At 37.1% G+C, this 13125-nt stretch overlaps 1 protein-coding gene across 1 annotated transcript in view; it reads right to left on the bottom strand.

Moving 5' to 3' along the window:
• The window catches only part of ZCCHC7 (zinc finger CCHC-type containing 7), a 280450-nt gene that overhangs the window by 74938 nt on the left and 192387 nt on the right, over window positions 1-13125 (bottom strand). Inside the window, exon 6 of the mRNA XM_056518293.1 lies at window positions 8260-8295. Within this exon, the coding sequence (XP_056374268.1) occupies window positions 8260-8295 (36 nt within the window). The remainder of the gene's footprint in view (window positions 1-8259; window positions 8296-13125) is intronic.

Below are 13125 nucleotides of genomic sequence, written 5' to 3'. Positions count from 1 at the left end.
TAGCCATTTAACCCCAAGACAAGCGCAAATCCTTCCTAAGCATGTCCATTACTGTCTGCCAGGCACATACTAAATTCACCTTATGGTGGATAACCCCTTCAAAATATAAAGCTGCAGAAACCTAATTTTAAGAAAAAATCTAATTTTTAATTCATGGGCTACTATTTCTAAAGAGGCATTTCCGAAATGGTGTCCTTTTAGGGGTGCTTTGTTATGACACCCTCAAAACCTCTGCAAACTTGAAATGGCACTGTCAGAAATTCCCAAATAAAAAGGCGGCCACAAAACCACTTAGAGGCCTATGGTTGACTCTCGGGTCTGGCATTTACCCTTTAGACAGCAAGATAAAAGATGATTGTAGCATCTAAAGGTGGTGTTGAAAACTATTTCCGGTTAGTTCAGGGGAGCTAATCAGAACCACTATGGCAAAACTGTAATGTCCTGTTTAGATTAGATTTTCCAATCAATCCCCAAACAAAAATAAACAAACATATTTAATAGTATGGATGTTTATATACGTGGTGAAACCACATATGTTGATTAAACCGCAATGGTAAATGGCGTAAACGTAAAACAATACCAAAGTCCACAATTGTGTATTTTGGTCATATGCCACCATATAAATGAAAGTGAGCAAAAAGTCCCATCAAAACAATGTCACAAAAAGTGCCCTCATATAGCCCCATATACTTAAAAAAAATAAAAAAAATTTAAGTTATAGATGTAAAAAAAAAAAAAGGACAATTTCAATGCTACAAATTTTCGTACAAAAAGTTATAATTTTTTAAAAATAGAAAAACAAAATAAAACCTATATGAATTGGGTATTGTTGTAATCGTATGTACCTACAAAATAAAGAATCAAAAACCTACAATTCTTCTATTGGACAATTGTGCTGAATGACGCAGCACAAAATAAAAGCTATTTAAAGGGGTATTCTGGTGAAAAACTTTTTTTCATATCAACTGGCTCCAGAAAGTTAAACAGATTTTCAAATTACTTTTATTTAAAAAAAAAATCTTAATCCAACCAGTACTTGTCAGACAGAAAAGAACAACTCTACTCCTGCAGCTGATACGTACTAGTAGGATTACGATTTTTTAATAGAAGTAATTTACAAATATGTTCTGGAGCCAGTTGATAAAAAAATATTTCACTGGAATACCCCTTTAACCTACAAAGCTACCTCAAAATAGCTGCACAGATAACACCTATTAAAAAAATAGTACACCTTTATTTAAAAAAACTCTATATACAAGATGACAAAAACACTGAATCCCTAACCCTTAAAATATATAAATTCACAAATAAACAGGAGGAGACCCCACATACATTATATATATATATATCAGATGGTGGTATTTGCAAAGAAGAACATACAATATCTACACCATAGCATAAATCCCTAATAATCACCTATAGTATAATACACAAAGAAATATCATAATGGTGTCCAAGTGATCCACAAAAATCCCTAAATAAAAATCCATTAATCCATACTCCATTATATAGCATCACCAAAATAATTGAATAATAGCATAACTACCTGTAGTAGACATCATCTGTGCAATGTAGCGATCCTAGTCAACACCTCCAAGTACGTTCCATGGAGGACCACTTAGATTGCATACACTGATCAGTGTTATCGGCGCTCCATTGCTCCAGCCTGCCATGGCTGACTGGAGCATTGGCGCACTGATCGAATGGCGAGGAGGCAGGAAAGGGACCTCCCACCACCCCTTTTGTTTTCTTTTTCAAGCTGTTCACATTGTTGACAAACTAAAATGTTACCTTAATACTTTAGGTCTGTCCAATTAAAGAAATACCAAAGTTTAATACTTTTCTTCATGTTTTTACAAATTTTTTACTTCGAAAAAACATTTCCCCCCCCCCCCCCCTATTTTTCTATTTTTTCATATACACTGGGCTGTATGTGGGCTCATTTTTTGCACCATAATCTGTTATTTTTATCATTACCATTGTGGTATTGTTTTAGACTTTTTGCTTAATTTTTTTCAGGTATGTGACCTATTCAAAAGAAAAAAAAATGTGCGGGATTAATAAAGTTACATTTTAATTAGTTCGGACAATTACACATGTTGCGATACCAAATGTGTTTATATTTATTGTTTACATGTTTTTTTAAGGAAAATAGGAAAAGAAAGTGTTTTGAACTTTCAGTATGAAAGGGATTAATGTGTGTTTTTAAACATTTATTAAACTCTTTTTTTATACTTTATTAGTCCTTTTAGGAGGAATCATTAGATCAATGCAGATCAACAGATCAATGCAGTTCCACCTCTACAGTGGATCGGCTATCTCTACAGTGGATCGCCCCCCCCATCCCCCCTGTGATCATGCTAGACCACCAGGGACGAGGTAAAGGTCCCTTTAGATGCTGCTGACACCTGTAAGTTATGGTAAAAGTATAGCTACTGAGTCTGGACCCTCACAGTGTTGTGATAATTAAATTCATGTCCAGTTTCCATGTTAGTTTAATAAAAAAAAAAAAAAAAAAAAAAGATAGGTATGTATTCAATTCAGGAAAGACAGCTGGAAACAGCATAAAAAAGGTTGAAAGAGGGAAATAGGAGGAGGGACTTTAAAAGGTGAAGGCTAGAAGAGAAAAACAGAAAAGGAGGCAGTAAGGGAAAACCTAGAGAGAGGGTAAAATAATGGAAACAAAGCCAACAGAAGCAAACACATTCAGCAAGGCAAGCGAAAAAAGGAGGAGAAAATAATACGGAAGAAAGAGATAAAGGTATTCAAAAAGTTAGATACATAGGATAACAACAAAATGTAAGTGAATGCAGTGTAAAAAAGGAGACTAATGGGAGTAAGGTAGCAGATTCACAAAGTGCATGCTATACAGAGAAAGGTAGAAAATAAAGTTTGGTAGGAAAGAAAATAAAAATAAAGGCAGAAAATATTGCAAAATGTTGTGAAAAAACAGACAAAAATAAAGGACAGCAGTAAAGAAGAGGAGTGCAGAGAGCAAGATGTATAGGTAAAAGAAGCTATAAAAAAAAGAAAACAAGAAGAACGGTAAGGCACAATGATAACTATAAAAACAATTAATAAAAAACAAATAGTAAGTGGAGGGAAAGAAAAGAGCATAAACACCTTATTTTCTAGCCACACAATTATGAAGTAAAAAAGCATGGTAACATTTATAGTTTCATATATGGAAAAGCTACTAATATTTATTATCTTCTGACTTACCTTTTCAATACATCTGTATTCAATAAGGCTACATGGGATTTGTTTCTGCCCACAAACTGTATATAGTATTTTGTAGTCTTTCATGTCTATCCTTCTATAATCATATTTTCATAATCACCATACAATGCTTTAGATGCAGAGAATTTACCTCATCCTTTTCTACTTCATGCAGCTTGCATCACCACATTTTTGATGGTTTATGTTTCACACTATAACTGTGTGTTTATACATAGTGTGTATGTTAGTGTGCATATATATATATATATATATATATATATATATATATATATAAAAGCGTGTATGCATATCTCAATTTCAATACAAAATATAAATATACAATGTACTGTACACACCTAGCAACGCTTTGGGTCTAGAACGTTTAGCTTTCTAGACCTTGAAAGTTTTAAGATTGTAAAATATTAAAACAATAAAAAGATACAGAACACCACTTTTTTCTGTGCTTGTACTTAGATTACGTAAAATTTCAATACGCGAGTAATATCAGCAATTCAACTGTGAAATTATGACAATGCTATTTAAAAAAAATTCTATTTCAATTCAACTTCAAGTCAACCAGTGTGCAACTTGCAAATTTCAAAAATAAAACCTAAAAAACACACAAAAACTTCCGAACAACTTAAGTGATACTAGATCAAGATTTCATGTGATTAAGGAGAATGGTCATACAAATATGATCATCACACAGGAAATTTTTTTTCAAAATAACGAGTTAGGAGTTTTTAACAAATACATATGTCAATATATATAATATATTCATGAATAGGATTTAATTTACTTCTACTTCACTACTTCAAAAATTAAAATAAATAAATATATATATATATATATATATATATATATATATATATATATATAGTTTGATGTACCCAATATAGATATTAATTTTCTTCTTGCGCCATCTGGATGCTTAGACCAATTTTAATCAGGGGCCAATGACATCAACTGACCACCTGACAATATATGACTTGAATACTAGAAATTGCTAATTTTTCATATCTACCACATTAAGTTTATATTATAAAATTTAACTCCACCCCTTCAGTTTTTAGATAACAAAATTAAAACAATTCTTGCTTTTAAGAAACCACAAACCTAACTAAATAGGTAGAGCCTTATCCTTCAGCAGAATTCTTTGACACCAATTGAATAAGTAGCTCTGTTGTAAGAAAGCAGGTCCACTTGATTTACTGTAGCATTTGGATCTGTTTACTTTTACTATGGCAGAGAAGAAACTACGGTACATTTACTAATAGAACTTATTACACAAGAGACTTCAATATAGAGGCATGTATATACAATATCGTATGCTAAAGGTCAAATAAATAAAAAAAAATAAAAAAAACTTTCGTTCAGAGATGTTAAAAAAAATTATAACAACCACCTATATAAACATAGGTAGAGAGACTAAAATATGAACAAAAATACAAAAAAAAAAAAAAAAAAGAAATCAATGGTGTAAAGAGGAATTACTCATAATTTCAAGGTATTTTAAATCATTTGTAATGTTATCTCACCCAATTATTTAACATTTGTGTTTTCTATGACACAGTAGAACAATTTGCCAAATATATTCAATTTAGAAACCCAAAGCAAGATATATTTAGTATGTAGATGTAGAAATTATCAACAACAAATCAGAGGAAAAGTATACTAAACAGGTCTGAAACTTGCAGCACAACAGATATAGAATATAAAAGTAGACTAATCAAAATTACTACTAAAAGGTGGTCTGTATGTCTCAGCAATTGTATATACATGAAAATTACCTTTAAAAGAGATGATCAAATATCTCACCAACATATTTCACTATACAAAACCAGTAACATAGTACAAGCACACAGTATGCAATAAACTAGTAAAGCAGGATAACGTAGTGAACATTCCAAGTTTACAACTACAAGCTGAAATAAAGTATCAGCAATCTGTTAAAGATGAAAAGGCCAATAGAATGCAAGTTGCAGGGCTGCTAAACTCATGACAAAACCAATATGGTTTCTAATATCAGGATATGCAGTAGTTTTACATCCCCTGGCAGAATGTGTTTTAAACACATTCCATTGGCTTTTACTTGTCTTCCCTGAAAAATTGCTGTGACAGAACCATCAAGTCAAAGTGAAGATCAAACAAAGTTGTTGTGCCAATGATTTTATAGTATCCTCAATCCTCCGAAAAGAAAACTCGGACCTATGGCCGCACACATTTGCTGAACTGCTCATTAAACTGTGATATTGCTGATCCCTGGATGTTCTATAGGCTTTACAGATATCTTTCTGGAAATTCTGCTTTATTCAGCAACACACAATACTAGCCTCAAATGTTTTTTCTTTTGATTGCCAGTACCTTCTAAAAGCATCCTTGTGACATGTAATGGTTAATAGGCCCAACGTAATACCCACTAGCCAAGTATGGCAGCATCCGCATCTTTAGCTACAGTACAGTCAAGAAATACCCAGGCCTAATCCATCCATTGTTCACTAAACACAGCCAGCAGCAGTGTGCTCTCTGCTGGTGAATCAGGGCCAGGGCAGCCATACATAGCAAACAATAGCTACTAAGAAACATTCTGCGTTGCTGCCCATTCCACGCAAAGGCCTTTTTGTTGACTGTCCATCAGAAATATAAAAAGTGGCAAATGCTGCTACACCTGTCACATTCAATTGAGTAGTGTGTAAAGCGTATGGAATAAGAGGTCACCACATAAACACAGCATAAATAGGGGAGGGAAGTCGTCATTATGTCAACATGCACTTGGAACTACGCGATTCAACTGACAAAGGATGACGGTGATTCCTTATACAACTCCTGTTGACTTTTCCGTGGACAATGTCTCAATAAATATTAACAGATTACCAAGTAAATAAACCCCACTTCTATTCTGACCGGAGGGATTTACTGAACCTAGTTGCCGATTAAGTCGGACGTTGGCGCGTTCATCCTCGAAAACTGACAAATTAGCTTTCTAAAGATCAAAACCTTGTTTATTAGCAGATTATTTCATATTCACACACTTCTACTTTGCTTCTTATTATACTGAATAAATCTGTTCTCAGGGTTACAGACAGTAAAACCTTGCATGTATTAAAAATGAAGGAAAATATTACTATTCAGTAAAACATGACTGTTTTTACATTTTTATATCACCTCTTAATGGATTTGTAAAGCCCTGTAGTGTTCCATGGTTAAGAAATTCTAATATATCTATCTATCTCTGTATATATATATATATATACACATATTTATTTAGTTATTTAATTATTTTATTACTGCTTATAAGTCTTTTTAACAAGTTAAGAAAAAAAAAGTTAAGAAATTCCCCAGTACAGCCTCTATTTATAATCATTTTAAACTGTAACACATCCCATGCAACTCAGGGCCTTTAAGATTTAAAAAAAAAAAAAATAATAATTTCCGCTGACCACTGCAAAATGCAATTTCTAAGCATATGCTGCATATATATAGATTAGTATGTACAGAAACAACAAAAAATACTATAGTCATACCGTCCGAGAAATATATATTAACTGATGGGTTTAAAGGGTTGATAGGAAATTTGGCCTACTGTCTGTTCCCAAGATGTGTTGTGAGCCTCTCAACACAGAATGGTGGTATACAAGGAACCGGAAATAAATAACTCAAAAATCAACAAAATATCAGTAAATTTACATTTACATGTTAAAATTTTAGAAACTCTACAAGTTATACAAAGGATTAGAGATAAATTGTGCAATATGTATAAAACGTGCCTACTAAAACACATACAACCAATACCTTTGCATTGGCAGTTTCTTAAAACCAATGCAACAACATGGATCATTTTAGGCTAACGCACTGCAATATTTTATAGTTTCCTTAATGATAAAGGTAGTCAGAACTAAATTCTTGAAGGTAGTTTTTTACTGTGGCAGTGCATAAGTCCTTCCTATGGTGTTGCACTATTTACTACAAGGACTGTTTACTGTTCAGAAGACTCTGCAAACAAATGAACTGTATAATATTTCATTGATCATAATCACATTAAGAACTGTTCATCTAGTTCAAAAGCATGCAGAATCAATATGTGTCAACCAGGTGTCTTCATCAGAAGGAACTCATAAGCAGATGACCACTACTCGGCCATAATTATCTGTAGGCATAGGACAGGTTTTCCCAAATGCAAAATGTGGAGATACCTCCACAGGACAGCAGATGGCGCTCTTTCCCTTGAAACAATCATAATAAATTGCTAAGGTACTGTCTTTACTCAACTAAATGAGGTTGGTGTGTACAGCAATAAGTTATGAGTAAACGCACCCAATATCTAATTAGAAAAATGTGAATTGTCAGGTGTAAATACCCTGCTATAAAAGGTATAGTGACAAAAAGTGAAGTACTTACTATAGCAATATTTTAACATAAAACAAAAAAAAAAGTTTGTAAATACAAACTAAAGTGTAAAAATCTAAAAAGACAATTCAGTAGCTGGAAATCTCATTTTATTGAATTTAAAAGCATGATCTGTATTTACTAAAGAAGTTTGAAGGGAAAAAAAAGTATATACATATACACAAAAACGCGGCTGGAGTGAGTTTACAAAAACTCAAGTTCAGTATTCTAATTGGTTAAGACTGCAAGTAAACCTGATTCATTGTTCTATCTGAATGGTAGTCCATGAAAGGAACAGTTCAATGACTAATTTAGTACCTCTACATCTGCATATAAATGTAAGTATAAGGTCTATACACAAAAGGCAATGGCCATTAACAATATCCATGAATACATACATAGCTGTAAGGGACTTTACTTTGGGTTGGGAGCTGCATTCACAAAGCTCTACCACCTTATATGCTCCAAGTGCAGAGAGCGCTCATAAACCCTGAGCCCAGCATACTACCTCATCCTTCAGTCCAGTAAGAAGCTCTCCAAGGTCTGAGATTATCTTTCAGCTGAGGGCACATGACTACATTCTAGTGCTGGAAACTTCATGGAAGAGTAAATAGTTTAGTTGTAGGAGAAAATAATCTAGGTGGATCTACTTACAGTTAGGTGGTATTGCCTCCATATTTCTGGGCAAGCCTGGAATATAAAAAAAAAATATTGATCAGTTAGCAGCATGAAACAAGGTGCTTTACAGCCTGTTGGTTTTGGCATAATAAAGCATCTGCTGGAGCCGGTCACAGGCAAAGAAAAAGCTTAGCTGAAAGGGCCTGGATTTCAGCTTCAAAAACCTGTTTAATTGAATTTTACACTGCTTTAACACACCCTGTCACAAAGTAAGCCAGAAAAGCCTCCACCTCCTTAAAAGTTTTCACAATCTTTACTTCATCTGGAGGTGAGAAATAAGGTTCTACTGGTATTAAACAAGGACGTGAGGGTGTATGCGTGTTTGGGGGGCACTTTAGCATCAACTAAAAAAAAAAAATACTGTAAATACTTCTGCAACTTTTAATACTACAAATATATCACTATTGATGCATAATTTATAGGTTTCTTTTATTGTCTATATAGTTCATGTAATAAGCTAAAAATAGTGACCTTTATATTCTACTGCAAAACTAAATACTGCAGAAATGTGTGTGTAAAGGATAAAAGTCAGTTTACGCTTCCTTAAAGGGGTACTCCACTGCGGAGTACCCCTTTAATGCTTTAGTAAATGCACTACAAGAAGTGGTTTTGTTTTTCTTTTAGTATTTTAAATTCTTAAAAGGGGTACTCCAGCCCTAGTCATCTTATCCTCTATCCAAAGGATAGGAGAGAAGATGCCTGATCGCGGGGCCCGCCGCTGGGGACCCCTGCGATCTCCCTGCTGCACCCACTTGTCATCAGGCTCACAGAGCAAAGATCGCTCAGTGTCCGATGACTCACGATACAGGGGCCAGATTATCGTGTCCAGGCTCTGCCCCCTTGTGACATCACGCCCCCCCCCCCCCCTCAATGCAAGCCTATGGGAGGGGGCGTGGTTGGCACCACACTCCCTCCCATAGACATCAATTGAGGGGGATCCCCTTCGGATAAGGATAAGATGCCTAGGGTCAGAGTACCCCTTTAATTGTATGCTACAGTGCTCAATGAATGGTCTCATGATCTCCCAGCATATGGGGAATGCTATTGGCTCTGTGATGGTTGTTAAATAGTTGTTCTGTTGAAAAGTGAAGAACATTTTCAAAGAAAATTAGTAAGGGGAAAAAAAAGAAAGCAATCTAGTTATAAGGCAAGGCAAATTAATTAATTATCTAGATTATTTAAAATGTTATTAATGTTTTCATTAACATTTTACAATGTATAATGGAAGATTTATATTTATTTTTTCACAACATAAAAAATTGCTTTCCAAAAACTGATAGATTTGAAGCATAACGTATCACATTTACATAGGAAAAAGCAAAACAACATATACAAGGGAAAAAACTATTTTCTTTGTATTCTGACCCAACTCATTTGCATTTACATATATACATATATTGGAATGAATTTAATTTCACATATACTCCTGAACTTAAAACTTGGCAGAACTCAACTATAAATGCAGACTGCAATGTATATATATATTTACACTGGAAACACACACACACACACCAAAATTGTCTGTAAATAAGGTCTTTATAAATAGAAACTTAATAGGCAGACCAGTATATCACCCCATTAGGTGGATAGGGCCCCTGGTAAGTCCGCCCCATTAAATAGGTAGTCCCCCCTTCAGGTAGGTATGTCCCTTTATCAGGTAGGTACGTCCCCTCATCACATAGGCAGGCATGAAGGGCTCCCCTAGTATGTAAATAGGGCCTCATACATATACAGTCATGGCCATAAATGTTGGCACCCCTGACATTTTTCTAGAAAATGAAGTATCTCTCACAGAAAAGGATTGCAGTAACACATGTTTTGTGATACATATGTTTATTCCCTTTGTGTGTATTGGAACTAAACCAAAAAAGGAGGAAAAAAAAGCAAATTGGACATAATGTCACACCAAACTCCAAAAATGGTCTGGACAAAATTATTGGCACCCTTTTAAAAATTGTGGAAAAATAAGATTGTTTCAAGCATATGATGTTCCCTTAAACTCACCTGGGGCAAGTAACCGATGTGGGCAATAAAACAAATTAAATCAAACCTGAAAGCAGATAAAATGGAGAGAAGTTCACTTAATCTTTGCATTGTTTGTGTGCCACACTAAGCATGGACAACAGAAAGAGAAGAGAACTGTCTGAGGACTTGTAACCTTGAGATTGTTGATATTTTTCAACAATTTACGTTCTTAAGTCCATCTCCAGAGATCTAGATTTGCCTTTGTCTACAGTGCGCAACATTATCAAGAAGTTTGCCACCCATGGCACTGTAGCTAATCTTCCTGGGCATGGACGGAAGAGAAAAATTGATGAAAGGTGTCAACACAGGATAGTCCGGATGGTGGATAAGCAGCCCCAAGCAAGTTCCAAAGATATTCAAGCTGTCCTGCAGGCTCAGGGAGCATCAGTGTCAGCACAAACTATCCATCGACATTTAAATGAAATAAAAAACGCTATGGCAGGACACCCAGAAGTACCCCACTGCTGACACAGAGGCATAAAAAAAAGCAAGATTACATTTTGCCAAAATGAACTTGAGTAAGCCAAAATCCTTCTGGGAAAATGTCTTGTGGACAGATGAGACCAAGATTTTTGGTAAAGCACATCATTCTACTGTTTACCGAAAACGGAATGAGGCCTACAAAGTAAAGAACACAGTACCTACAGTAAAATATGGTGGAGGTTCAATTACATTTTGGGGTTGTTTTGCTGCCTCTGCCACTGGGTGCCGTGTATGTGTGCTAGGCATCATGAAATCTGAGTATTACCAATGGGTTTTGGGACACACTGTACAGCTCAGTGTCAGAAAGCTGGGTTTGCGTCCGAGATCTTGGGTCTTCCAGCAGGACAATGACCCCAAACATACGTCAAAAAGCACCTACAAATGGATGGCAACAAAGCACCGGAGAGTTCTGATGTGGCCAGCAAGGAGTCCAGATCTAAATCCCATTGGAGAGATCTTAAAATTGCTTTTGGGAAAAGGCACCCTTCCAATAAGAGAAACCTGGAGCAGTTTGCAAAGGAAGAGTGGTCCAACATTCCGGCTGAGAGGTGTAAGAAGCTTATTGATGGTTATAGGAAGCGACTGATTTCAGTTATTTTTTCCAAAGGGTGTGCAAGCAAATATTAAGTTAAGGGTGCCAATAATTTTGTGCAGCCCATTTTTGGAGTTTGGTATGACGTTATGTCCAATTTGCTTTTTTTCCTCCCTTGTTTGGTTTAGTTCCAGTACACACAAAGGGAATAAACATGTGCATAGCAAAATATGTGTTACCTGAACCCTTTTCTGAGAGAAATATTTCATTTTCTTGAAAAATTTCAGGGGTGCAAACAATTGCGGCCATGACTGTATGTCCCCCGAAGCAGGGCTAAATGCCTGAAGAATTCACCTGCCTGGCGCCCGGAACTGCATGTTCCGGGTGTTGGGCGATACAATTTCCACATCCCTGTACACACACACACACACACACACACACACACACACTTTTGTCACCCGTGAGCGCAGCTTCTCTCCCCCCCTGCCAAATAATTATCAGCCGCTGCGCTTTGTATTCCTGTGCCCGGGCTGCAAATATTAAAAAACAAACTTTAACTTACCTTCATCCTCCGTTCCCCCGTTGCTAAGGCACCGGCCTCATGGTCCCTCTGCTGTTCTTGCTGCTTCCTGGTGTTGGGAAATCACAGAGCCTTCAGCCTATCACTGGTCACAGTGATTTCCCGCCTCTGCCAATGATAGGCTGAGCCCACTGTCATGTAAGAAGACGGCCTGCCTCTTACATCACAGTGGGCTCAGCCTATCATCGGCCGAGGTGGGACATCTCTGTGGCCGGTGATAGGCTGAAGGCTCTGACGTCCCAACACCAGGAAGCAGCGATAACAGCGGAGGACAGTGAGGCCGGTTCCTTAGCAAAGGGGGAACGGGAGCAAAGTTTGTTTAATATTTGCAGCCCGGGCATTGTCTAGGTCAGATGTCTTCAACCTGCGGACCTCCAGATGTTGCAAACATTTGCAACATCTGGAGGTCTGCAGGTTGGAGGCCACTGGTCTAGTTCTTATTATCGGTGTAGGGCTTATATTGCAGCCCACCCCGATAATCCAGCTAGGGCCTATTTTCGGGGTAGGGTGTATTTTCGGGGAAACACGGTAGATAAGAACCATTTGGCCCATCTAGTCTGCCCAATAATCTGCATCCTATCAATAGTCCCTGGCCCTATCTTATATGAAGGATAGCATTATGCTTATACCATGCATGTTTAACCACTTAGGGACCAAGGGCGTACAGGTATGCCTTTGCTCCCTGGTACTTAAGGACATTCCCCAATGGGAATTTTGGTCCGCGCCGAGCAGGGACCAGACCAGGGTGACTGCTGATATCTATCAGCAGGCCCCCTGTGCAAATGTCCACATAATAAAAGGGTAAAACACTACATATACACCCCTTACACCCTGGGTGTCAAACATGCGGCCCACGGACCACAATGAATATCTTTGCGGCCTGGTACCCTGTGTCCCGAAAAATCTTTTCAATACACAAGGATGACCCGGTTACCTCACTGCGGCCCCGCATTAGCTTTAAAAACGCAGGGGCCGCCGGGAGGTAGCGCACGCAGGGACGTCACTGATGTACCGTGCGTGCGTCCATAGAAGAGCAGAGTGGAGCAGCGAGGAGGACGAGCACACATGGCAAGTCACCAGTGGCACGTCATCTTCAGTGTTCCGACCACCACTCCTCTCCGGTCCCGGGACCTACTGCTATGGCCCATAGGCCATAGCAGTAGATCGTGACCCCGGACAGGAGAAGTGGTCGGAACACTGAAGTGGGGCAATAAACAGGCAT

The sequence above is a fragment of the Hyla sarda genome, chromosome 1 (genome assembly GCF_029499605.1).
Source record: "Hyla sarda isolate aHylSar1 chromosome 1, aHylSar1.hap1, whole genome shotgun sequence".
Lineage (NCBI taxonomy): Eukaryota > Metazoa > Chordata > Amphibia > Anura > Hylidae > Hyla > Hyla sarda.
This window is presented reverse-complemented; position numbering and strand designations above follow the sequence as displayed.